The sequence below is a fragment of the Macadamia integrifolia genome, chromosome 4 (assembly GCF_013358625.1).
Source record: "Macadamia integrifolia cultivar HAES 741 chromosome 4, SCU_Mint_v3, whole genome shotgun sequence".
In the NCBI taxonomy this organism is placed as follows: Eukaryota; Viridiplantae; Streptophyta; class Magnoliopsida; order Proteales; family Proteaceae; genus Macadamia; species Macadamia integrifolia.
The window spans coordinates 13,166,591-13,194,444 of record NC_056560.1 but is presented as its reverse complement, the minus strand read 5'-3'; the positions used below and the strand labels follow the sequence as shown (position 1 = coordinate 13,194,444).

Genomic DNA, 27,854 nt, shown 5'->3' with positions numbered 1-27,854 from the left:
GCCTTACATACCATTTTCTGATGTCCCTGAGATTGAAAGTTGAAACAGACCAATTTCATACACTTTGACTCGCCAGTGATTCATAGACGGTCTGGTTTAGAAAGCATTGATTAGACCTGATCAGGCCTCCGGTTAGACCAAAATCAGGTTTGGTTCTTCAACAGGAAAGAATTAATCAAAATCCTGCGGGGAAAAAAGGTTGAAATGGGATTCCAAGTTTAAACTCCACTTCCAAAGTTCCATGCTCTATAGATTCGAAAATCTCTCATTAAAGTTGAAGTTCGGATCGATTTCACTATCAAAAATGGTGGAGATGTTGGGCTACACTGCTATCAGGCAGTTGTCTCAGATGATTGCGGCTATTGCTTTCTTTCATGGTTCAGAGTATGTTCTAGCTGTTTCTGTTCATGGGAGATCCAATGTTACTTTAAGCTGTACGTCCTCTCTCTCTCTCTCTCTCTCTCTCTCATGTTGTTGTTTAGGTTTCTATAGTATAGTTAATCTATGGTTAGCTGGGTATTTTGTTGTTAACAGGGGAAATTTTTTAATTTAGTGGGCTTTTGTAGTAAATTTTTTGTTGTTTCATGGCGATTCGAATTGTGTTAATGGAATTAATGATGAAGACTTTAGTGTTCCCCTTCCACTCTTACTCCTGCTTTATGAGCTCTAGGCCGTCCCAAGCTCTGGTTTTTCAATTAATTGTTTTGAGGCTGTGTTATGGGTTTATTGAGTTAGTTTTCTTTGCTGGTTCTCCTTTTTCCCAAATTCCATTAGGATACATTGGTTGCGATCCAAGTGAGTCATCAAATTCTTATATGCGTGGTTGGACAGAAAGTGTTACAAATAATGAACTGGAAATTTAGCGTCTTGGGCAGTAGCTATGCCAAGTTCTTGCTTCGTGGCACCAAGTTTGACCCAATTTCAATTTTGGCTGAAATTGGTCATTTCGTGAGCTAAAACATTGCACCTCTCTTGAGACCATGAGCGAAGGTCGTTTGTTGGGAAAGGAGTCGGCAAAGAATGAGTGAATGTCTTCTTATAGAATTATAGTGTTCTGTAGACTCTTGATTGAGTCAATGATTAAATTAGAGTCTACTTGAAGTGTTGAATTATCACTTGGTGTAGATTTAATTCATTTGCTGGATCAAATCCATTAAGGAAAAAACTGTAGAAACGGAACCCTAAAACAGTGTAGAAAATGAATGGAAAACACAAACAACAATCACACAATCGCACACAAAAGATTTACCTAATTCGGTAAGATTGCCTACGTTCACTGTGAGATGAGACTTGCTTCACTATCAATGGAGAATAGGGTTACAACGCTCATCCTCTTGCCTCTTTCAGATTTCTTACAGAGAAAGAACCTCGCTACAAATATATAGTGAAACCCTATACAGGAAATTTACCGAAATACCCATATAGCCTTGGAAATCTTTTGCAAAGTCTTCAGCTTCTTAACGGCCCTCCGAAGTAAGCTGTCTTTTGCAAGCGATGGAATACAAGACATCATACCCCCATCAAAAGAACCTGCTTCCAGCTTGTGATGGATTGATGGCAATCTCACATAGTTCTGTTATAGGCTGCATGAAGTCCTTTATGGTGTGCTCTTTGGTGACTACACCAATGGCTTCATTATGTTCTTGGTTTAAAACAAATGAGAAAGTTAAATTTACAACCACCTCATCTTAAGGTGTTTCTATTGAACCATAATGGGTCCTCTGCATCTTGGACAAAGCAAGAATTATGCTTCACAATGGCTACATTCAAGGGTCGTTGTTCGGTGGGATGACGAAAGCTCTGGCTGCCATCATAAAGACGCAGGTTTGAGTCCGTGTGTGGCAAATTTTTACAAACATCCGAAGGTTTGGACTGATTCTAGTCAAACCATCCCAGGATCCTGTAAAAGGATTTGCACCAGGTTATGGCACTACAATGGCTACATTCAGTGAAGCAATGTCTGAGGTCTTTAGCATTGGATGCCATCATTGCTGGGTAGCTTGAGAAATTTGGGTGGACAATGGAGACTTCCCATTGGATTCGATTAATTGAGAAAAATGTAAATAAATATCACAAATTGGAATTTTGACTGTGTTGTTGGTGTCTTTCAAAGTAATTATTTTGTATCAATGTGTTTTTTAACGTATCACTGTCTTATACATTTTGTGGAGTGCTCTTCCCTGTGCATTCTTGGACATGCTTCTCTTTTATTGACAGAATCTTCAGTTACTGATAAAAGAAAAGCAATCTTTCATTTTGTTTATCACATAAGAAGACTCCATTATGAAACGAAAATTTTAAAGCACATGATTAATGAAATTTGGTTTTTTGAAAAATTGTCTTTCGTATTGTTTATCACATAAGATTCTGTAAGAGTCAAAACTCCAATTTGAAATGAAAATTTTAAAGCACATGATTAATGAAATTTGGTTTTTTGAAAAATTGTGGATGTCTGAACCACATGAATTAGTATACCAGCTGACTATGGAATGGACAATCTGAGCTAGTAAATCTGTGTAAACTATTAAATTTACTGCCCTCTCTGCTGAAAATTGTGTATTTCTAGTTTAAAAGCTAGATTTTGGTTAATTTTTGCAGCTCTTCTAATCAGCAAGCAATATATTTTGGCAATGGGCTGTTCTTTTCTGGAGTACTTTCTTGAAATTCTTCTGCTGCCATGGTTGAAAGAATGTTGGTGGATAAGCAACACTGGTCTTGTTCTGGTGGTAATTGGGGAGATAATACGCAAAGCTGCGGTTATAACAGCTGACCGTGCGTTCACACACATGATCAAGGTTCAACATGAAGACCATCATGAGTTGGTTACTCATGGAATCTACAGGTACATGCTTAGTGCTTGTAGAACTCCATCATCTTGCAAAACTTGTGATTTCCTGGAGAAATTATCATGTATGGATTGCAAGGTTTCAAGGACTGGTATTGGATTGAGCAGATCTGACTCTTCTTTATTGGTATTGGCTACCACCAATCTGATAATTAACACAGGACAGCCAAACCTGGCAAAAAAGGAGGCTCAGAGTTGCTTTCTTCCACTTGATCTCACTCAATCCACCTTCTTTCTGCCTGAAAATTTAGAACGACCCTGAAAGGAAAAAAAGAAAGAAAGAAAGAAAAAAAAAAAGATTTGGGTCTGATTCATCGGATCAAATTCAAGTTTGTTTAGGGTTCTACACCAGCTTACTGTCTGCGTTATACTCTTTGATTTAGATCCTTTTAACAATTTAGGTGTTTTGCAGAGATCCATAGATTGGGACATGTAGATGCATATTTATTTTTTGGGTGGATTCAGTTGTCCAAAAAAAAAAAAAATGATCAAGAAATTACTTTATTATTCTATCTTTTCAAAATAGGTTTTAGGAGTTGGGGGAGGGGGTTCTTTCACCTTGCATATGGTTTTAGAGATGTCTTCCATAATATCTAATATCTATGTATGTTCCTTCAAAATGCTATTTTTTTTGTCAGGTTTCTAACTGAAAATAAAGATACTTTTTTATGTGACTTTTTCTTGATTTCATGCAATGCAAATGTTTAGGGTGGTAACTCAGTAGATGTTGGACCAAATCCATTGATCTACTCCAATTATTTTCATGACTTTTCCCTTTTTCTTTTTGTGCAGAATATAAAATATTCGAAAAAGAGATTATATATTAGGTCTATGTCATTATTATTCTCAATATTAGATATTTGTGGATTGTTGTTTCAACTGATTAATAGTAAATTTGAGTATTTTTTTCCTCATGATTTTTTATGCCCCCCTCCCTAAAAAGGGAAGGATTTGTTGATATGGATCAATCTGGATTTGGTATCGGCCACGATTGGTATCTTTGATAGATCATGGTACAACCAATATTCTCCTACTATAAGGAGTAGGTTGCTTTTAGATGAGGATGGGTATAATTTGCCATTCCAAATTGTACACATTTGTATTTTTGCACCTTCCCCCCCCCCGCCACGCCGACATTGACAAAGAGCTTTTTTTTTTTTTCGGTTGTCTCTAATAAATAATGCATTTCTTTCAATTTTACAACCTTGAGCAATGTTTGTAGTCCATTGATTAGACTAGAATTGAATTAGGTTGGTTGATCCTCTTTTTAGTGATATAGCGCATGCCATAGGATACTTGAGTACAACTATTAGATTGAGACTTTCTGCAAAATCATGGTGAACTGTTCTTGTAAACTGATGAAGTGGTTGTATAATTATAAGAAAATTACATAGTGTTTTGCGGATATCAGGCTAGGGTTTAATGTTAATTTGAAAAAAAAAAAGAAGTTTAAGGGGCTATTCAGGTTAGATTATAGAGATTATAAGAAAAGGAAATACTGTTTCCACAGGAATAAGGAATTAGCTTGTTAATGGTTACAATACTAGAGATAAAAACCAGCAATCACAAGAGAGGGAGAGAGAAGAAGAAGATGGAGAGACTGCCAAGAGAATAGCAGAATCGATACCTTGGCCAGTCTCCCATACCGCTAGCTTTTTATTAACAAGCAACAGTACAATCAGATTAGGAAACTAATTCCTTGGTCAATATTCAATAAGGAAAATAAAGCAAAGAGAATATAGCCTAATTACAGATAGAGATCTCTTTCCTAACTAGGAAACAAAATAAAGTAAAGCAAAGCAAGAAACATAACCGGCATGATAGGGACACTCCCCTTTATCATGGTAGACACAAAACTGTACCCCACGTTATTATAGGTCCATTCTTTAACACTCCTCCTCAAGCAGGAGCATACAAATGACCGAACAAAGGCTAGGTAAATACATCACCAAGCTGATCAGTAGAGGACACAAATTGAGTAACAATAAGTTTCTTCATGATAACTTTTCTCACAAAATGATAATCAACTTCGATGTGCTTGGTTCGCTCATAAAACACTGGATTGCAATACTAGAGATAAAAACCAGCAATCACAAGAGAGGGAGAGAGAAGAAGAAGATGGAGAGACTGCCAAGAGAATAGCAGAATCGATACCTTGGCCAGTCTCCCATACCGCTAGCTTTTTATTAACAAGCAACAGTACAATCAGATTAGGAAACTAATTCCTTGGTCAATATTCAATAAGGAAAATAAAGCAAAGAGAATATAGCCTAATTACAGATAGAGATCTCTTTCCTAACTAGGAAACAAAATAAAGTAAAGCAAAGCAAGAAACATAACCCGCATGATAGGGACACTCCCCTTTATCATGGTAGACACAAAACTGTACCCCACGTTATTATAGGTCCATTCTTTAACACTCCTCCTCAAGCAGGAGCATACAAATGACCGAACAAAGGCTAGGTAAATACATCACCAAGCTGATCAGTAGAGGACACAAATTGAGTAACAATAAGTTTCTTCATGATAACTTTTCTCACAAAATGATAATCAACTTCGATGTGCTTGGTTCGCTCATAAAACACTGGATTGCAATGTAGATGGCTACCTGGTTATCACTAAACATCTTCATAGGCTGAGTTATTGGAATACCCATCTCTTGAAGTAACGATTTCAATCACATCAACTCGGCTGCAATATGAGCCATAACCTTATATTCAACCTCAACATTGGATCTAGCCACAGTTGTTTGCTTCTTGCTTCACTAAGTGACTAGATTGCCACCAATAAATGTGCAATATCATGTGGTCAATCTTCTATGATTCTATCATTATAAGCACCAGCCCAGTCAACATCAGAGAATCCTACCAACTTAATACTCTGATGAGGACGATAATGAACGCCTTTCTTTGGAGCTCCCTTCAGTAGCCTCCCAATGAGCCTTCTTTGGGGACTGCATGAATTGACTGATAACGCCAACAACCAATGATATATACAGCCTACTAGTGAGATAAATAAGTTTCCCTACTAGCTTCATATACTGGTCCTTGTATTCAAGGTATTCACCATCACTAGTCCCAAACTTCTGATATGAGTCCATGGGAGTGTCAACTAGTTTAAAGGAAAGCAGACCAGTCTCAGATAAGTGGTCTAACACATTATCTCTGTAAGACTTCAATGCCCAATATTGTAGGGCACTCGAGTCTTTCATTTGAAAATGCTGATAAAGATATGATTTCACTTCTACAATCCTAGGAGCAGCGTCTCCAGATATAATAATGTCATCTACATCGACAACTAATACAACCACCTTGTATCCATGATGTCGTATAAACACAGTGTGGTTAGAATAGCAATGCGAGATGTGAGAACCCATGAGTAACAATGGAGGAGACTTGTCGAACTAGGCTCTAGGTGACTGTTTCAATTCATAGATGGCCTTGTGTAGCTTGCTTACTATGTTAGAATTCTCCTCCTGAGCAAGATACTCGGGAGGTTGCTACATATACACCCCCTCTTGTAGATCACCATATAGCAAAGAGTTTTCAATATCCATATGGTACAAGGGCCAGGCTAAAACAGCCAAATACACGAACAAAATTCAGATGAGCAACAAGGGAAAACATTTCAAAATCATTGACACCATATGTCTGAGTATATCCTTAAAATGTTCAGCAGAGCCATTAGGATTGTCCTCTATGGTATACACCCAATAACCTCGCACAAGATCCTTACCTAGAGGCAAGTCCAGTAAAGTCTGTCTATTGGGACAACAAAGCATCCAGAAGTAAAATAAAGTAAGGTAAAAGTAGTTGTCTTTTGGCATTAAAATAGTGAGCACCACTGTAAAATCATCCACCCCCTCTTTATACTTTTGGTGAAACAAACTCAGAATTAACAATTTTACATTCCTGTTATTTATTTATTTACTTCTGCCATATTTTTTTCCCTGGTAAATTCCTCTGCCCATATAATGTCGAACTGAGAGGTGCCTATTTTGACAGCTAGCAATAGGCATATTTCTTCTAATTGGAGGCCTTGCAAGAGACCTATGCCTAAGCCCCAAAAGGAAAAAGCATTTGCTATAGGTTTCATAAGCCTAATTAGATGATGCTGTTTCAGCCTAAACGAATTTGAGTATACAAAACCGAGAATTTTTGGAGTTTATGGTCCTTTTACCAGTAAATCCATGGTCGTGAGGTTCTAGATTTTGACTTGATGGTTGATCCTATTGAAGTTTTTAGTTGATTGATCAACACTTCAAGTCAATGTAATAATTTTATCATTTAGATGCAGATCCACGTTGTATTAATATTGTAAATATTTGAATCTAAAACAGGAATGCATTATTGAACTTATTTGACACTAAAAGTTATGATTGAGGAACTTATTTTGTTGAATGGTTTAAATTTTCCGCTGGTACACTTCTTCTTTTTTGGGGTGGGGTGGGGTGGGTGTGTTGGTGTTTAGACAAAGATGATTTATTAGTGCTAGATTCCAGCAGAAGTCTGGGTGGCCTTGATCTGCAAAGGGTTATATTAGTGTTTAAAGTCATTTTTTCCTTTTTGGGGTGTCAATCAAATTCGCTGATGCTTGCTGCCATATGTAAATAGTTTTCAAATCCTAGAGGATTCGGTACTATAAAGTTAAAGATGGGTAAGTAGACCTTATTTTTTCTTTTCTTCTCCACTAGTAGGAAACTCTTCTCCTTGTTACTGATTTTCCAGTTATTCAAGAAACTCCAATTTTCTCTCTTACCACACTATGCCTGCCACTTTACTAGCTTTGAAATCATCTAGGACTGCTCTTTCTCTCTCTCTCTCTTGATAAGAAACAGAAGTAAATATTTAGAGAAAGATACAGGCATAAAGCCATAAAAAGGAGAGAATGCACAACAATTGACAACCTGACCAACAAGAAAGACCCTACACCAAACACGCTCCCTTTAGAAAAGAAATGAAAAGAATAGAAAAGAAAATGTATCATCAGAGACATTAGATAAAATTGGAAGGATATAGAGAAAATGCCTGGCCCCTATGCAAGGAAATCGTGCACTAACTGGGAAATGACCCAAATCATTTTGGCTTATCCAAAAAAAGAAGAAAAGAAAAGAAGAAACACCGACAAACAAGCCCTGATGAAAACTAAAGGACAATTACAATATTAACTTGTAACACCACTGTTTCTTTCATGGAACCCTAATTCCTCTCTTTATCTTCTTGATATAGCAATTTCTTTTCTTTCCTTGATTTCTTGGAGCATCATCCATAACCTTTTTTCTCTATATTATCAATCACTGAAATCAGCCCCATCGCTTAATCTTGACCTTAAATCCCCTTGGGCATTGCAAAATATCATATTTTATGTTTCCTTGCATGGTAAGCAATTTTGATTGGTAAATGTTGTGTCAGAAAACTGGCCGGTGATTGATGCTTTCGTCCTGCACAAGTAGATTAGGCCAAGAGAGACCCGCAGGGGGGGGGGGGGACTCTCCAACGCTCAAGTCAGTCTTCCTTACAACAACAGTATAAACAGGATGAGGATAAAGAAATAGTGAGCGAAGTAATCAAGTGAGTCGTACCTTGGAGCCCTCCCTCTATCCGAGTTGACCGCCCATAACTGTTTTCCTACCATGTGTCAACCACCCATTGGCGGGCTATTTTTTTAGGTTATCAGTAAATATGCTCTTTACCAATCAAAATTGTGCTGCACACACGCAACCCCCACCCCCCCCCCCCCCCCCCCCCCCCAAAAAAAAAAAAACCCACGTGTGCATGCATGCAAATCCTTCCATGTTTATCAAGGAAAAAGAATAGGAGAAACAATCTAGCTTGTACTGCATATTGGTATGAATTGTGTTATGTTGTTTGACATACAAATAATTGCAATTCATCCTAAGAAACTAAATTGGTTTTAACAACGCAATGGCATACTAAGAAAATTAGCTGGGTTCTGAATGCTCCTCAAAGCTAATCATAGTTGTCACGGCGTCAAATCGATCCAAGGCGGTGGAGGGGTGGCTAATCGATTTGGCGATGAATCACCTGTTATGGCATTGCCATGGCCGTCAAATCGTCCATGTGTCATTTTTTATTTTCCCTATTTTCTAAAGTTATTTAGTGTTACTTTTTTATTTCCCCTATTTTCTAAAGTTATTTAGCATGCTACAAGCCTATAATGTATACCCTATAGCATATAAAACCAACATTAAGCAACATTAAATCATCAAAAATCAACATAGCCTTATCAAAATCACCCTGCATTTTACAAAAAATCGACTGCCTAGTGAATCAGGCGTGACCTGGCATCCATGGCGGTGCCATAGCGACGCCTATCAGCCAATGGCGACCGCCATTTGTGAGTCACGTAAATCGTAGCACTGCCATGAACTTTTTTTTCCGCTAGGACGCCAAATCGCCGCCTTGGCGACGCCATGACAACTATGAAGCTAATGATAGAAAAAACTTCAAGCTAGATGAGACAACTCAAAAAGTACAAGGAAATCAGAACCCTAGATCCATTATTGGAGAAAACTGTGTAATTCAGTGTATGATAAACGAATGTAAAATGTGAAGAATTTCCTGAAATATGGAGATCGAATAAGGTTAATGATTCTTGCATGGGGGGATGCCATTATATTACCATCATTTTTATTGTCCTAGATATTTTTGCTCGGTTTTCCAACGTGCTAAATAACTAATTTTAGAATATCTAAAGTATTTAAAGTACCTTTGCAGTACATTTCAGGTCAAGAATATGAGATTAATCATGTTATTTATTCATCAGTACTGAATATTATTAATGAGTGTGCTGTGGATACTGACTCTAAGCACCATTATAAGGGAATAAGTATGTACGGACGTCACAACTTTTACACTAAAATATATTTCAGATGGAGTGTCAAGTGAGAATGTCCCTATGAAAGCACAAATCAGCCATAGTTTTATTGTTCCTTATTGTCCTATAGGAGCATTTAAAAGTCCATAATTCAAGCTATTTCTTATTTAAACTTCCGAATCATGTAGCCTTCTTTTCATTTTTTTTTTTTGTGGGGGGGGGGGGGGGCACTCACAATCGAAGACGGCTGTGGGGGGTGCGGGGGTGGTGTTATAGGGTTAGTTTTTCATTTTATTTTGGATTACCTTAACATCATTTCTCTGTTTACCTTGCATGGAAGTCTGAGGTGCATGTATTTGTTTGAGCGATAAAATCTAGTCATATATTCTTGTCTGGATCATATGGGTATTAATTTGTCTTGGCATTTACTTTGCTCAACAGACTCGTCCGTCATCCAGGATATTCTGGCTTTTTCATCTGGGCAACCGGTACTCAAATAATGCTCTGCAACCCCATATGCACAGTTGCTTTTGTGCTGGTTACTTGGCGCTTCTTCTCAACACGCATACGGTATCCTTTTTCCTTGTTTATGTAGGAGAAAATGAAAAGTAACAGAAGTATCTCATGAAACTTCCTTCAGGGACTGCCCATTTTATCCTTTAGTAAACTATGCCTACTCTTTGCCTGGTCCACCTAATATTTCCGGAGTTGCAGTCCTAAATTACTGAGTTCCTCCAAGTGTTGAATGAAACATGGTTCGTTCGATGTGAAGTTTTATCTTTGGAAAGTCCTATATACAGGATGACAGATATGAAGAGTATTACTTGAGGCAGTTTTTCGGATCACAGTATGAGGAATATTCACGACGAGTTCCATCTGGCTTGCCATTTATTAAGTGAATGCCTGGGAAAATTGTGAGCATCCTATTGTCTTCACCTACCTTTGCTTGTTCCCTGAACTTCAAAACTTCTTCATTAAGTGATCTGCTGTTTCTAATCTTGATTGCAGCTCTGAACAGGTGAAGAAGGGCAACCAAATGTGATTATTGCCCTGTAACAGCACCTGTAGCCTCCTATGGAGAATGAGCTCTCAAAACGGATTCAACTTTTATTCATTGTGGGAGTAACATCTAAGAGACATGGCACCGGGAAGATGGATGTTAAATTGAGAAATGACTGTTAGAGAACTGATCACGTGGGGAATAATCAGCTTCTGTATTTTGTGCTCGTGTTCTATATACATTTTAAGCAAGGTTAATGTTATAATCCTAATAAAACTGTCCGGTCGATATTGAATGTTTATTTAGGATCATGACTTTTTTTTCTTGGGTAGAATGGTTAGGATCATGACCATTCCAAGGAACTGATGAAGCACTCTGGCTCATCTTGTTCTTAGAATTTTGAATCATCTGTCTTTGTAAGCCTTTTATGCACTCATTATCTAGGAAGCATGCTCTTTAAAAATTCATATTATTTTCATCCAATATTTTGCATATTATATGGTTCCTTTGCTACCAATATCTGTACTCTCCTAAGGAAAATTTGTAAAAGGGGAAATTTGCCACCCCATTCAATTGTGCAGCATTTCATGCATTTTTTAAACGTAAAGAGAGGGTTAAGATTAACACATTGATTTTCCTTTTAGGATAAAATTTCCTTCACCTGTGGCTGAACGATGGGACAATCCAGGTGTGACCACCCCCTCTCCCCACCTCCCGCGTCCCCCGTTCCCCCTCCTCCCTCCTCCCTCCTCCCTCCCCCCTCCTATTGCCTGATAGCAATTACGAAAACTTGGTTCTTCTTAAATATTGTTTGAACGACCATTGTATTCTGAAGCTATACAATAGACGAATAATTCAAAATACAACCACATTATTTTTTTGTCTAAAGCAACTAGCGAAAGTGGTTATCATCACAAAAAGAAACCTCCTTATGTCTGGAATAAATGTAAATTCTTAATTTTCTATCTTATTAAAAAAAAAAAAATCAACCTAATGAAAAAACACAACTTGGTATTCAAACAATAAGTGCCAAAGCGATCTTTTGCCCAAAGTGCCTGTTGTCCATGAATGGTTGGGCAGTAGGGGTAATCATTGTTGCAAATAACTCCGAAAGACACGAGCATCATAACAACCAGAGCCATTAGCATTACAATTGTACAAGGGATTTTCTGAAATTTGTTAACCAATTAAGATTCAACATTTCTGGAGAATCTATCTCGTTCTAATTTCCTACTCATCAATTATGCCGGTAAAACAAATTCTATAACAATAAAAAAATCAATTCACACACAAAGGGGGTGGGGGAAGAAAAATAATGAAAAATAGATAACCTCCAATTCTTTTTTATTGAACCATTATTCTCTTTTCTAAATATTGTAGGTTACAAGCCGCGGTCTAATTTCTCAAATACCATCGCCTGTTTTGCATTCAAATTGAAGAGTGTTGTTGCTGATCCAGTTTCATTTCTGTATTAAGAACTTCAAATGATGATTCTCCGAACATTTAATTCCTCCGAAATGAATGGAACTTCAAGTAGATATCAAGTGGAGTTTTTAGAGATGACCTGCGATTTGAGTCCAACCAGTCTAATTAGCTTAATGGTATCTTAAGCAATTGTCATGCATGCTTGCTTGTTCCACACAAGTAGCATGAAAACTGCTGAAAGGAGAAAATATGAAGGCATTAACAATTCAAGCAGCTGTGAGAATTAATCAAGCAGCTATCTGACTGGCAGAACATTGAAAAATCTATGCATCAATAACTTGGTCATCCAATAATTGTAAGGTTGAAATGGGTAAAAGATAGTTCATCTCTTGTGTTCTAGCCTTCCAGGACAGTCCCCAAGAACTCAAATTCTTAAAGCATTAGATCAGATTGATGCAACTTGGTTAAAGCATTGTTTAATTGAACCACAAAGATTGTAGCAGCCACCCACAGGGTCAGACGTCACTGCGATAAAGCAAGAAATATCCAAACACACACACAGATTTAACTTGCCTCAGATATTAGTGGTCTAGCATGCTCTTCCCACTCTGTATCCCATCTTGCAGAAGATCCTGTTTGCATAGCACCATTCCTCAGTGACTTCAGGTCGTCACATTCATTAGGGAAACCCTTAAAGAGCATCTGCACGGGTTGACCAGTGGAAACATTCAAAGAATCACTCAAGAATAGTAATATTAGAAACACTTTTAAGACATAATCAAACTTAAAATTGAACTTCATTTGAATCCAGAATATCCCAAATGTCCTAATCCCCAAGAATGATTGGATGTTCTGCAATCATGTTTTCCAGATCCCTCAGCATCATATCACATTGAATTTTTCTTCCATCAGCTGGTCCTTTTCTATGCCAATAATTACATCACATTGGCTTTTCAATTTTAGCAACGGGATTTAAGATTTATCATTCATAATGATGACTGAAAACTCAGGAAGCAATATGAATCAAGGCATCAGGAGTGTTCCAATTGCGCTGTTTGGGGTTCTAGACTTCTAGTTGCTCTTGTACCTCCCTCAAGGCTTTTTACTGACCAGGCAAGTGGATTGCTAAATCCCCCACCCAAGATAAGGATAGTGTCAACATTGGCTAAGATTCGAAATTGACAGATAGCCTTCTATATTTTGATACCAGATTTATCCCATCAGACATGTAGATCTGATTCCAAGGATGCAGACGAAGGTATTGGATACAAAGAAAGAGATACTTCGTGCAAGGAAAAAGTGGTGTATATACAGCTACAAGGCGGTAAGAAAATGAAGACTGCAGGCACAAGAAATTTGTCTGGGCACTACTACCAACATCCCCCTCAAAAATGAAAAACAAATTCAACAGTAATTTACCAGGAGTTCCTCAGCCAGCTCAGATGATGACGAAAAGAGAAGTCCATTTTTCTCTTTTTTTACAAGCTCCTCAATGCTAACATGTAGTCAAAGTAGATTAAATTAGAATGAAGAATGAAACTGCATTCCGAAACAAGCAAATACTATAATGTGCTGGGAAAATAGAAATCAAGAGTTTTACCATGAGAATGAAACAGCACAAACTGGCAATCCACAGCCAAACATATCCACAACCTAGTAACAGTTATTTCCAAAGACGTCTTCAAGTCAGATATTCGGCTTCAAATTATGCAATAGTCAAAATGAATGAAGAAAATACCTTCATGGGGAGGTCCAAGCCAGAAGAGGATGTATGAAGACAAACCCCCAAGTCTGCTGATCCTATAAGTATTGCAAAAGTGTAGGATTATAGCTAGCAAATTAGTAGCAGATGAAAGAGAAAGTGATCAAACAATCCACAATTAAAAGCCTACCAAGCATTAATGGATAATCTTCAGCAGATAGCCACATTGTACGAAATGCCACACGTTTGAGATGTAACCTCCTTATTTTCTCTTCATATTTCTCTCTTTCTGGCCCTTTACCTTTTACGGTTATGGTAGTTGAGACAATCAAAAGTCCCATGACATAAGCAACGAACAAGAAAATAACAAGAATAAGAAGCCCTACCAGTAATAATAAACAATAACCTTGGGTATGGGTATTGTCTCCCACTGTTGATTTCTTTCCAAAAATTTTCTTTTTCAGTTGAGTCATCCTCATTTAAGATTGCAGCAACACGCCTATCATACATAACTGCTGCTTCCAAGAGCATACCAAAATCTTCATCTGGTGTCCTGAAATGACCAATGAATATCCAAGAAACTTCATTTGAAAAACTTACTTAACTCCACTGCAGATGATATTTGTTGAAGTATCCAAGCCCAGAAGCTAAAGCTATTAGGTGGAGTGGTCCAACCAGAGTTTTCCAATATGGGATTATTCCCAAAAATAATGTCATTCAAATACACTTTTTTTTTAATGGGAGGAATATGCATTTCACATATAGGTTTGTTTTGATAAGCAACCATGTAACCAACTTTTAGTGAAAAAAATGGCTACGTTCACAGAAACCAAACTAGGCTTGCCATAATTTTCGGATTACAGAAACAACTTAATTTTCTACAACAGCAAAAACTATAGCCAATTTGAGGACCTAACCTTCTCTTAACTTCTACTTGCACAATTATCCTGTTTCATTTTCTATAATGGTACTTCATCATTAATTATCATTATTGCAAAAAATCCTAATGAGCCAACCAGTGCACAGAAGAATTAGAGAAAAAATATTCTTTATCAGTAAAATGGCAATATTGCTAAGGTTTCTGTGGTTCATTTTCCCTTATCTTTCTTGATTCAACTTAATATGAATAATTTTATTATTTGATGAGGAACTTATTGAGCTATGCATAACCTTTTGATGATCGAGAAATATATTAAGAAGAAAAACTGTCATGTAGCCTCATTAGCAATTACGAAGTATGATCTATATAGCTTCAAAGGACAGGAAGAATTAAGTGCATCAACATGATTTGAAATTTCAACTGAAATGCCAAAATTTCAGCATAATATTTTGATTTTGATGGGCTTCAAAATGAAATAACATACAATATACAAAGAATACAATATCGAAATGAGGAAACGAAATAATCGAAATGTAATTATTTTTCTCGAAATAATCGATTTTTTTTTTTTATAGGTAAAATGTCATATTCCTTTTATAGAAAAAATCAAATATCAAAGTTAAATGAGTCAAAATTGTCAAATTAGGGAACTGTGTCAAAATGGTTAAAACTCTTCACATTCCTTCATAACTTACAAATCATTGAGGATCAAAACTCTCCAAATCATCTAAGCTCCCACAATAAGATTGCAAAGAGATATTTGGGTTGAAACTTCAAGAGATATGTTCGTAAATATTTCCATATAGGTTCAATTTTTTTTCTAGATTATGTAAGGTACAGGATACAGAATCAGTACGCTATGCTACACACTAGTAAACTAGGATCTGAAGCCAAACTACCACTTTGGGTGTTTTTTTTCTTCCCCAATCTATTAATTCAAACATGTGTAATCATGCTTAAACACGAACTCACTGAAGTTTCAGGGAAAAATTCCACTTTTTGGGTACTGAAATGTTGGCCGTTTCTCTCTTTCTGCAGAAATGGATAAAATATTGGTGTCATTTTGCCAAAATATTTCAGTTTTGGCCATAGTAGAAATGTCCACCAAAATCAAAATTTAGAACCTTGGGCATCAGTCTGCATCCAATTTTGGGAAGATATTTGATTCTTTGACCTAAGCTATTTCACATGTCCACAAAAATCCCCGTATGAACTCACCAGCTTGTACTACTAACAATGAGGGCTGGCCGGTTCGGATTCAAGAAAGTGCCACTAGTATTTCGGGCTGTAAAGAGAGTCTCATGCAAATCACTGGTATCGATACCTAGGTTTCCTGCAAGAAGAATAAACATACCCGGAAGATCACTAATTTTTTTACTGAGCTGCTTCAGAAACAGATAAGAGTTGATCTATCACTTGATTATACGTTACCAGTGCTGACACAGTCGTAAACACCATGAAGAGGAACAATATCTTTGTTTAGTCTACAAAACAACTAAACAGGCCTAGATGTTATACTTTAAAGCATCTGCTGAAGATATCCAAATAGAAACTTGAAACAGAAACACTATACTAACCTCATGCTTCTCCTGAAGTGAAGCAGGACGAAAAAATTCAGGAGGCTGATCATATAAAACAGTTGCACTGACCATTTGAATCACAGGAGAAAACATTAACCACTTCAGAACATCCTCCCCCCACCCCCCCACCCCCTAAAAAAAAAAAAAATCCTAAAAAATGCACAGTACGAAGCAATGAACTTTGAGGTGATCTGCTTACTTGATTTCCCAGTTCTGAGCTAACTCATGCTGCATTGCCTTAGTAACACATAAGGAACCATTTGCCATCTTTCCATAATGCTTCTCAAACCTTTAAAAAGAACTACTAAAAGAGTTAAAGGATCTATGTTCAGGTGGGAGACGGACTGTAAAAGACATTAGTTTTTGCAGATTGCAGGCAAAGACAGTTAATACCATTTGTATGCTGCCACAAAGTGACTGCTCCTTCCAAGGGACAACCCCAGTAGAGTATATCCAAAATTATGCCAATCAACAACAAAAGCAGAACGCCTTAGCCTGCTTGCCCATTTTACAGCAACCAATGTTGGAACAGAAGGAGGATTCTGTGGAAGGTCATGACAGAAACATAGAATCAATATTGAATTAAACATGTGAGGACTAGAGCAGCCAGCCCATGAAGAGAAGCATAAACAGAATTCAAGGGAAGGCAGTACAGCAGCAGTAGAAGTGTAGAACTATATCTGAAAATGAAATAACATGAAGAGGATAAGCTTGAGAAGATATCCCAAATTGATTAGATATAATTAGGAGATTGCGGTGGTTCTTCTTCTACATATCTCTATGCTCCAGAAGAGCTAGGAAAAGACAAGGTTTAAAGTATCGTACATTCGTACCAGACTTTGTCGGTCATGTATCGATATCGGAAGGCCTTGAAACATTATGGTACCGATATGGAAAAAAAAAACAAAAAAACAAAAAAACAAAAAAAACAAAACAAAACAAAACAAAACAAAAAAAACGATACATGGTCAATATGCTCAATACGCCATATAAAACCGGAACAACACAACCCGCAACTCTGCAAACACTAATCAAGAGCTCTGTATTGCTCTCAATTTGATCTTTTCTGCAAAATTAACTTGATTCCTTGCTTCTATCATCAAAAAACGACCCTAATAGTGTTGATTTCATCTTCATTTGGGTATTAAATACCTTGCAATTCAAGATTGAAAGAAAATCTGCACAAGAGCCGGATACCCTCAAAACTCAAAACTTCGAATTTTTTGCTTGATTTTTCATTTTTAGTGTCGCTTTTTGCAATAAAACACTAGATTATGAAAAATGACCTGAATAATTTGTTCAAGGATTGGGAGTCAACTATTGGAGTGCAAAGTTTGGCATCATAGAGATAAGAATAGTATACTACATACTTAAGTGTTAGTTCCAGAAGAGTTTGTCATTAGCTGTGCGTATTTCAAATTCTGTTAAGTGCGTATTTGTTAAGTGTTATAATTTCAAGTATTTGTTTCTTCTTCTTCTCTATTAAGTGCACATTAGTTCAGTGTTAATTTGAAGTGTTTGTTTCATCTTCAAAGTCTATTTGTCAACTTGTCAGTTCTGATTTATGGTTTCTAGTGTATGATGTTTCTGATTCAGTGTTGATTGTTCAATTTATTTAATAATTAATTTATGATGTGTTTTTTTACGAACGTTCAGTTTAATGGTAAATGGTTTCTTTGATAGGGTATTAATTTATTTATGATGTTTTTAATGCAGTTTGAAGTCAGTGACTCATTGTTCTACCATATTGCATTGTCTAACAACAACTCAGACTTTTCCCAACTAAATGGGGTTGTCTACATGGATCCACCAAAGTATAAGACAAAAGGGAAAAAGAAAGAAAAGGGGAAAAGACAAATAAAAGAAACAAAGCAATGCAACACCTTCGTGATATCCCACCTAAACATGGTCGGCAACATGGATCTTTGCCCTCCAAACCATGGTTATCAAGGCGTCATCATGGCGCCGCCTTGGCGTCCACGAGGTTGGCTTGGGGCCTAGGAGACTACTGCCTTATTGCACTGCATGTTGCCTTCTATTTTGACACTTATTTATGCCGAATATCATTTACTTAAGATATTATTCTTAAATAAGCAAATACCCCCTATTTGAATCCAATAAAAATTGTTTCAAAATCAAATTCCAAAACGATAGAGTCAAACCCCCCTCCAGTCCAAGAACAAAAATTGGATTTTTGGTTGTAGGGGCGATTTTCAACTTTCAAATGCTGGGGTTTTTCTCAATTCTGAAAATTTCATAAATTTTATCATGGTAAAACATTGCTAAAAACCAAAAGTCCGATAATATAATATTTTGTTCTTGATGTCCATAAAGTTACTTTCATTTAGGCAATTTTAAGAACATTCACACAATTTACAATAAGTTTGATCAGGCCATAAATTTGTCATTACAACTTAGACTTAAGTAATCTTAGACTTGTTGGATAATTGGTTTTGTGCTATACCTAATACAAAAAATCTCATGTTAAAAAAAAAAATGCATTTGACTAGCCAAAATTATTAGAGAACAAGAACATTTTTCTAAATGTTGATTTTAATGACTTAATGTTGATTTTTGATGACTTGATATGTCTTATTGAGTTTTTAGTTTATTCACTTTGTTGATTTGTTTTTTTGATGAATATCTTGCATTGGTATGATTCTTTCATATTCATTTAGCACATTAGTAGAATTATATAATTTTTAATATGCTATATGTACCAAATAAATTGTTATATAAAAAAAGGAACACTAAAACACTTTGTTCACCAAGGCGAAGCCAAGGCAGTTAGGCACATAGTTGTCAAGGCGTCGCCTAGGTGTCCAAGCAGTTTGCCTGGGACCTAGGCGACAGTCGCCATGTTGCACTGCATGCCCCCTTGTGTTTTGGCACTTATTTATGCCAAATATCATTTTAGTAAATATTTTTTTATATTTGTTTCATTCAATTAAGATATTATTCATAAATAAGCAAATACCCCCTATCTGAATCCAATAAAAATAGTTTAAAAATCAAATTCCAAAATGATAAAAAGTCAACCCCCAGTTCAAGAACAAAAACTAGATTTTGGTTATAGGGGTGATTTTCAATTTTTAAATGCTAGAGTTTTTCTCAATTATGAAATTTTATAAATTCTATCATGTTAAAACATTGCTAAAAACCAAAAGTCTTGTAAAATAATCTTTTGTTTTGATATTCGTAAAATTATTTTCATTCAGCCAATATTAACAGCATTCGCACATTTAAAAATAAGTTTGATCGGAGTATAACTTTGTCATTACAACTCAGATTTAAGTAGTCTTAGACTTGTTGGAAAGCTGATTTTTTATTATAACTAATACAAAAAATCTCATGTAAAAATAAAATCATTTGACCAGTCAAACTTATTATAGAACAAGAGCATTTCTCTAAATTTTGATTTTTTTAAAACTTGATATGACTTAATGTTAATTTTTTATGATTTAATATGGCTAAATGTTGATTTTTAATGACTTGATGCTGTTTAATCTTGATTTTTTATGATATAAGGTATATATAGCTTACTAAATAATAATAGAAAATAGGGAAAATAAAAAATAACACTTGGTCGCCTTATTCGCCTTAAGGCAGGCGCCTTCTCGCCTAAGCACTTAGACAACCCTCCATCGCCTTGGTTCACCTTGGCGTCATGACAACTATGGTTAGGCAGTACCTCAAACTCTTGGTCACATTGCCGCCTTGACAACTATGCCTCAAACAACTTTGTTTGATGTTATACTTGGGTCTAGACCTAGCTTCTATATGCCTTTCCCTACAAAGTCATCAATGGTCATTTTAGCCTACCCCTAACTCTTCTAGCCCCTTCCTACTAGATCTGATCACTCCTCCTTACTAGAGCATCCCAAAGCTTCCAATGAACATGGTCATACCACCTTAAGCTGCATTCTCAGAGCTTGTCCTAAATCAGGGTCACTCCCGATTCAGCTCGTACCCCTGTCATTCCTCCCTCTATCTCTCCTAGTTTTGCCACACATCCATCTCAACATCCTCATCTCTGCTATACTCAACTTATTTATGTTATGCTTCTTGACTGCCCAACACTCGACCCTATACAATATAGCCGGTCTAATGACAATCCAAATATCTAAAACAGTCCGTTTGCGGAATCTATCTCCTCAAGTTTTACCATTTCGGTATTAGTCCTTGAATGGATAAAGTTACACACAATATACTCTGTCTTCGTTCTACTTATCTTAAGACCTCTTGATTCCAAAGTAGATCACCATAACTCCAACTTATTGTTAATCCCCGCCACTGTCTCATTCATTAGAATAATATCATCGGCAAAAAGCATACACCACGAACCTCCCCTTCAATGTTCTTGGTTAAATCATCTATAATAAGTGCAAATAGATAAGGACTTAAGGCAGATGATCCTTTATGCAAACCCAATGTGATTGGGAACTCACTACCATGACCTCCCACAGTTCTCACACTAGTCAACACACCCTCATACATGTCTTTAATTATGTCCACATACTTACTAGACACCCCTTTCCTTTCCAATGCATGCCAGATTAGCTCTCTGGGGACTTTGTTGTAGGAATTTTCTAGGTTAATGAAGATCATATTAAGATCTTTCTTGTAGGTTCTAGCTTTTTCCATAAGTTTCCGTAGTAGGTAAATTGCTTTTGTAGTGGATCTCCCTGGCATAAAACCAAATTGGTTGCTTGAGATACTAGATTCTCTTCTAATGCGAACATCGATAACCTTCTCCCATAGTTTCATAGTTTCAGAGTATGACTCATAAGTTTTATGCCTCTATATTTATTGCAGCTCTATATATCGCCTTTATTTTTGCAGATTCAGACTACAATACTTCTCCTCCATTCATCAAGCATCTTTCTTGTGCTCATAATCTTGTCAACTTGGTTAGCTAGGTGATGTAGGGAGTTCCTAGGTGACTAGGTTTCCTACAAGATTAACTAACTAGGTAGGGTAAACTCAAGAGACTTGGGCAAATAGGACAAAAGAAACTCAACAAACAAGATTAAGCATGCAAAATAGAATGAGACTAATAAACAAAGTAGCAAAAAGCAATAATAATCTAGGCGGAAAAACACATAGACTCTTACTTAAGCTTCAAGTGGGGACATGGGGAAGAGAACAAACGTCATACGAATGTTAGGTTCAACACAAATCAATCCAGACACCAAATAAGATATGCAAACAATCAATGTCCTCTAGCAACCAACTAAATAGAAAATCAGCAAGGGTTTTGGAAATATAACAGTGACGAAACGTCTTAAAACAATGGGCAAAAATAGGCATAAACAAAAGGGCAAAGGTTGGTTTCAATGTTAATGGGCTGCAACATATAACAGGGATAAATGGAGGTGGGAGGGGTTTAGTTTAATTATTTTCTTGTTGCTGTCCTGGTCTGAGGAGAAAAGAAGAAGTCGAAAGTCCTCCAAAATAAAGAGTTGCAGTCCAACCTACTTGATGAAGAACAGCAGTCCTGATTGTTGGAGAAGTTCCAGCAGCAACCCAGTTGGGGGTTTTCTCAATGGAGATAATCTCTAATGACGGTGAACAAGTTCTGCAATAGGGCAGCAGCAACAGGAAAGACAGAAAACAGAAAAGAGAGGGATGAAGGATGAGAAAGGGAGAAGGAGAAGGAGAATGAGAGAGAGAGGAGGCGAGAAACAGAGGGAGACCGAGAGAGAGATGAGAAGAGGGAGAGGGCAGCGAGAGAATTCGTAGGGGGGATTGGGGGGCTATTTTTCCTTCAATAATCTTTATTCATTAATTAATTTGGAACCGTGGCCAATGGCTTTACATAAATAAGAGACTAATTACTAAAAAGAAAAGAATATTCTAGGAATGCTATTTCATAAACAAAGAAACTTTCTAAAAAGAAATCAATAGGATATTTACTTAGTTTCCTAATTGACTTAAAGACTCAAATAAACAAAATCCTAGGAAATAAAACTACTAACATATCAGATTTGGTGGGGGCCACCCAATCTTGGCAAAGAAAGGAAGGAGAGGACTCGATCCAGCACAGGGAAGGCTGGATTGAGCCTCCCTTTTCTTTTTTTGTTTTTCTTCTTTCTTCTTCTTCCTCCTTCTAATCCTCCAACCACAAAGAAGGTTGGGTCTTCTTCTTCCTTCAACTGTACGTCTTGATGTCCCCATCAACTCTCCCCGGGTTGGAAGAATACCCAACCTTATTTGTGGTTGGAGGATTAGAAGGAGGAAGAAGAAGAAAGAAGAAAAAAAAAAAAAGGAAGGCTCAATCCAGCCTTCCCAGCGCTGGATCGAGTCCTCTCCTTCCTTTCTTTGCCAAGATTGTGTGGCCCCCACCAAATCTGATATGTTAGTAGTTTTATTTCCTAGGATTTTGTTTATTTGAGTCTTTTAAGTCAATTAGGAAACTAAGTAAATATCCTATTGATTTCTTTTCAGAAAGTTTCTTTGTTTATGAAATAGCATTCCTAAAATATTCTTTTCATTTTAGTAATTAGACTCTTATTTATGTAAGGCCATTGGCCACGGTTCCAAATTAATGAATGAATGAATGAAGATATTGAAGGAAAAACAGCCCCACAATCCCCCCTACGAATTCTCTCTCGCTGCCCTCTCCCTCTTCTCATCTCTCACTCCCGGTCTCCCTCTGTTTCTCACCTCCTCTCTCTCACGGCTCTCTCTCTCATTCTGCTTCTCCCTTTCTCATCCTTCATCCCTCTCTTTTCTGTTTTCTGTCTTTCCTGTTGCTACTGCCCTATTGCAGAAATTGTTCACCATCATTAGAGATTATCTCCATCGAGAAAACCCCCAACTGGGTTGCTGCTGGAACTTCTCCAACAATCGGGACTGCTGTTCTTCATCAAGTAGGTTGAACTACAACTCTTTATTTTGGAGGACTTCGACTTCTTTTCTCCTTAGACCAGGACAGCAACAAGGAAATAATTAAACTAAACCCCTCCCACCTCCATTTATCCCTGTTATATGTTGCAGCCCATTAACATTGAAACCAGCATTTACCCTTTTGTTTATGCCTATTTTTACTCATTGTTTTAAGACGTTTCGTCACTGTTATATCTCCAAAACCCTTGCTGATTTTCTATTTTAGTTGGTTGCTAGAGGACATTGATTGTTTGCAAATCTTATTTGGTGTCTGGATTGATTTGTGCTGAACCTAACATTCGTATGACGTTTGTTCCCTTCCCCATGTCCCCACTTGAAGCTTAAGTAAGAGTTTGTGTTTTTCCGCCTAAATTACTTTTTGCTACTTTGTTTATTAGTCTTATTCTATTTTGCATACTTAATCTTGTTTACTGAGTTTCTTTTGTCCTATCCATAGTTTTTAAGGCAATAAGGCGACGGAGGCGTTTGAGGGTCTTTCGGAGCGCCTTAGCGATAAGGTGGGCATAAAGCGTCGCCTTATCGACTAAAGCGTTCTAGTGTAATTTTTTTATAAAACCAATGTATTTGACTCAAATCCTAGTTGAATCCTATTACTCATATGTTAAATAAATATTAAAGGTTCATATTCATACCAATGTAAGATATTCATCAAGAAAACAAATAAATAAAGTGAATAAACTAAGTTCATCTTCATCAATCATCAATCATATTAACATATAATATAAATACATAATTATGAAACAAAATTATAAATATAAAGAAAAGAAGACATAAAAAATATAAGTATTTATTATACTTACCTCTATGATGCCAAAATGAGTGCCTAAGCCCTAAGGTCATCCATTATATTTCTACTCCTGTCAAAGAAGAATAAAGCTCACCGTTGCCGGAGCAAGCTCACCACTGCCAGAGCAAAATGGTCGCCTGGATCAATGGTTCTTCCTTGTTCCTTGATTCCTTCTCAAAGCCCTTTCTTAAAACCCTTGACAAAATCCAAACCCTGTTTGTGAATCGTGTTTTTGTTTTGTTTGTTTTGGTTATTTTTGGTGGAGTAAAGCTGATCCCATAAATCTCAAGTGTTAACAAAACCATACACCTATGAACAAAAAATCTATATTTGGAATCTTCATTAAGTAATTTTAAAATATGTTTAAAAAAAAAAACCCATAAGGTGCCACTTCACATAAGGCGGAGCACTGCCTTACCATCTCTAGACCGCATCAGTGCCAAGGCGTTACTAAGGCGTCGCCTTACCAACGCCTTAAAAACTATGGTCCTATCTACCCAAGTCCCTTGAGTTAATCCTACCTAGTTAGTTAATCTTGTAGGAAACCTAGTCACCTAGGAACTCCCTACATCATCTTGGTATCAGAGCATGGTTTTGTCTAGGTTTAGGGTAATTAGGTACTGTTGTCCCTTGTTTACATGTCTTACCTTTTGAGGTCTAATCTCCGTCACCATCTGTCCGTGGTCGAGTCTGAGCTAAGAGAGTGATACCATAGATTAGAGGACACCATTTTCTTTCTTAAGTTGACGGGACTGAATAGCATTGGACGCTATTCCCTCCAAAAGCATATACTTGAGAGAGAGATTTCTGACCTCAAGATTGAGAGAGCTAACTACCTGTCTCAATTGGAGACTCTGAGTAAACCTTGAGTCTTTGGTGGCAACCGTACCATTGGTTGCCTATCTCCTTATGTCCACTCGTAGTGGTAGAGTATACCAGGATATGTCTGACCCTCCTAGCACCTCTACCCAATCTGAGCAACTGGCTGAATTCATGAAAGCCGTCCAAGCCATACAGGAAACACAAGCTGCCCATCTCCAAGCCCTTACCGATAAGTTGGTTGCCCTCGAGACAAGTGCCCAAACCCTGATAAACGGCAAGGCCGTAACACAACTGGCACTGAACCTAGGGGCAGGGGCCCTAACCCTGAGGAAGTAGACGAAAATAACCAGACAGATGGTTATGACCAGATAGGGGATAACTTCCAAGGCCTAAGGCGTGGTAGGGATCAGGGTAGGGGTCGAGGCCCACTGCCAAGACGCCAAACCCAATATGGAGATGATGAGGGTTATGAGCATCATGATAGAGGCTTTATTGTCAGACGGATGATTAATGTAGATGCCCCTACCTACGATGGTCAGATTGATGCTAGGATCCTTTTGGATTGGATCAAGCAGATGGATAGGTACTTTGATTTCTACGATATGCCAAAGGAAGTCCACTACCGATTTGCTAAGTTCAAGCTTATTGGAGCTGCCCAGGACTTCTGGACATACCTAGAGTACCAGGAGGACCACCTAGGACTTGAGCCAATCGCCACCTGGGTAGAAATGCAAGAGCGGCTCAAGAGGGAATTTTTGCCCATCACTTATAGGCTCCAGTTGTTGAATGAAATGAATACCCTGAAACAAGGGAAGTTGATTGTGACCGAATACATGAGCAAATTCAATGAATTGAAAATTAGAAGCTGTATTCGGGAGGATGTTGAGCAGACACTATCCAGATTCCTTATCGGGCTCAACTCTGAAATTCAGTCTCGTATGGCACCCAACTTGGTGTGAGACGTTCCACAGGCCTTCAGGATAGCCCTTGAGGTGGAATCCTCCATGAGAACTTATTCTCAGAGGAAGAGCTTCTAAGCTGGGGAGTCCCAATTTAGAAAATCACCCCAAGGCTCAACTGGATTCCCAAAACCCCCTTATGCACTTCAGCGTCAATTTGACAACAAGGGTAAAGAAATTTTGGGAGAAGCACCCAAGAGTAGTGGGCAACAACAGTGCCTCAAGTGTCGTGGGTTTGGTCACTTCTCCGGAGAGTGTCCCAATAGGAATCTTTATGTAGGAGAGCAAACCCCTGAAGAAAGTGACCAAGAGGGTTTTCAGGACTATGAGTATGAGGACCATAGACAAGATGAGACCATATCTGATGAGGATACCGAGAAGGCCGGTGGCCTCAAGCTCGGCATTGTGCGTTGCATGGTCTCACAACCTAAGAGTAGCGATGATTGGCGACAAACTAATATTTTCATCACTTACACATGTCATCAGGGCAAGAACTACGCGCCACCATAGACAACGGGAGTTGCATGAATGTGGTCGCCAAGAGCGTTGTTGCTTGAATGGGCCTCAAACCTGAACCCCACCCCACCCCAAGCCTTATAAGGTTGCCTGGGTTGATCAGTCCACCATTCCCGTTAATCTGAGGTGTTTAGTTCCCCTACACTTTGCAGGATATGAGGATCGAGTGTGGTGTGATGTCCCAAAGATGGATGTTGCCCACATCATTCTAGGTAGATAGGGGTGTCAATTCGTGGCCCGAACCGGCTAAACCGACCGGGACCGACCGTTTATAGACAGGCCCGGCCCGGACCGTTTATTAAACGTGTCGGGCTTGAGCCCGGCCCGTTTATAAATGGTCGGTCTCGGTTTTGCTACTTGAACCGTCAGGCGCCCGACCGAGACCGACCGAATAACGCCCGACCGAGACCGGCCTATTGTGCACCGACTTGGCCCGACTCTTTAATGATTGTAGAATACCTATTTTACCCCCCAAATTAAAGAATAAAAACTAAAAAGTAAAGACATGTTCACATTTTAAATAATGGTTATATTTGGTATCATTTATTGATTTATTGTCATTTTTTTGGGCTTGCATAAGTGGGCCGGAATATAATAGCACATTTTAAAGAGGGCCCGTTTAAAAACCGGTTAAAGCCCGTTTAACATTAAACATGTCCGTAGCCCGGTTAAAGCCCGACTAAAGCCCGATTAAGGTGGCCCGATTATAACCCGAGACCGACTGACCGAATATAAAGTGTACCATGCCCTCAATAACTAAGCCCGATTAGTTAAATGGGCGGACACGGTGTAGCCTTTGAAAGTCTTCAAGCCCGATTAAGCCCGACCGAAACCGAACCGAACCGGCCCGACCGGTTGACACCCCTAGTGTCTTCCATTGCGCATAATGGTATTTAGGACCCTGGACCAGGTACTTCAAATGCTCTAATTGAGATGTGGAACAAATTACTGAGTACTCGGTTGAGATCTAGAGGGAGTGGGGATGTAGTCCAATGGATGGCCAACTCTTCATGTTGCTTTACTTCATATTATGCTTGGAAAATGATTCGTTGTATTGCCCTATTTGTCTCATCATATAGAATGGTTTAGTTCTCCTCGGCTTTTCCAAGACATTCTTTTGCAACATGGAGAGCTATGACTAATTGTCTCCCACCCAAGACTTTCTTAGGCATAGAATATTTCAATCCCTAATTGTTGTTTATGTTGGATTTCTTTTGAAGCATGGAGCATTTGTTCTTTGAATGTCCTTTCTCAAAATCAATTTGGGGAAGTATTGTCCAGAAGCTCTAGTTGACTCCCAGAATTATTCTTCCATTTGATAGAGAATGGAGATAGATTTGAATGTATTTAATGGTAACACTTCATGTGACTCTATTGGCAATTTGGCTTTTAGAGTGGCGTTATATCATATTTGGTGGGAAGGAAATAAAATGAGATGGACATCTAAATTGTGGACTCTAGAGCAAATTCGGGATGCTATCACTTTTGAGTTAAGAAATAGAATTCTTCACAAATGTGTTGATTGCCTTTATACAAGCAGAAATAGATTCTTGACATCATCTTGGGACCTTCCATTATTCTCCCCCACCCCC

General features: G+C 37.8%; 2 protein-coding genes and 1 non-coding gene across 4 annotated transcripts in view; 2 read left to right on the top strand and 1 right to left on the bottom strand.

Moving 5' to 3' along the window:
• Nucleotides 1-193: 193 nt before the first annotated feature.
• LOC122075880 (protein-S-isoprenylcysteine O-methyltransferase A-like) lies at nt 194-11,149 on the top strand. Of its 2 annotated transcripts, none has more exons than XM_042641086.1 (5): nt 194-434; nt 2,599-2,842; nt 10,124-10,252; nt 10,491-10,596; nt 10,701-11,149. In XM_042641086.1, exons 1-4 carry the CDS (start codon nt 242-244, stop codon nt 10,579-10,581), a joined length of 657 nt encoding a protein of 218 aa, XP_042497020.1. In that variant the 5' UTR covers nt 194-241; the 3' UTR covers nt 10,582-10,596; nt 10,701-11,149. The 2 variants fall into 2 exon arrangements, with proteins under 2 accessions (XP_042497020.1, XP_042497019.1); XM_042641085.1 differs by having other exon boundaries at nt 195-434; nt 10,691-11,149.
• LOC122077694 lies at nt 7,825-7,925 on the top strand. Its single transcript, XR_006139932.1, has one exon. It is a non-coding gene; the product is annotated as a U6 spliceosomal RNA (small nuclear RNA).
• A 777-nt stretch (nt 11,150-11,926) lies between the features above and the next one.
• The window catches only part of LOC122077078 (UDP-glycosyltransferase TURAN), a 64,876-nt gene continuing 48,948 nt past the window's right edge, over nt 11,927-27,854 (bottom strand). Inside the window, exons 6-17 of the mRNA XM_042642855.1 lie at nt 16,663-16,811; nt 16,469-16,558; nt 16,267-16,333; nt 16,121-16,184; nt 15,908-16,022; nt 14,196-14,362; nt 14,000-14,110; nt 13,846-13,907; nt 13,708-13,760; nt 13,527-13,602; nt 12,681-12,809; nt 11,927-12,246 (exon numbers count right to left, since the gene is read on the bottom strand). Coding sequence (XP_042498789.1) covers nt 12,223-12,246; nt 12,681-12,809; nt 13,527-13,602; nt 13,708-13,760; nt 13,846-13,907; nt 14,000-14,110; nt 14,196-14,362; nt 15,908-16,022; nt 16,121-16,184; nt 16,267-16,333; nt 16,469-16,558; nt 16,663-16,811 — 1,107 coding nt within the window. The 3' untranslated portion in view covers nt 11,927-12,222. The remainder of the gene's footprint in view (nt 12,247-12,680; nt 12,810-13,526; nt 13,603-13,707; nt 13,761-13,845; nt 13,908-13,999; nt 14,111-14,195; nt 14,363-15,907; nt 16,023-16,120; nt 16,185-16,266; nt 16,334-16,468; nt 16,559-16,662; nt 16,812-27,854) is intronic.

Coding starts and splice junctions, on each gene's coding strand:
- LOC122075880 (XM_042641086.1), top strand. CDS start 242: ATGCTCTATAGATTCGAAAATCTCTCATTAAAGTTGAAGTTCGGATCG. Junction 435..2,598: donor ATCCAATGTTACTTTAAGCT/GTACGTCCTCTC, acceptor TAATTTTTGCAG/CTCTTCTAATCAGCAAGCAA. Junction 2,843..10,123: donor GTTACTCATGGAATCTACAG/GTACATGCTTAG, acceptor TTTGCTCAACAG/ACTCGTCCGTCATCCAGGAT.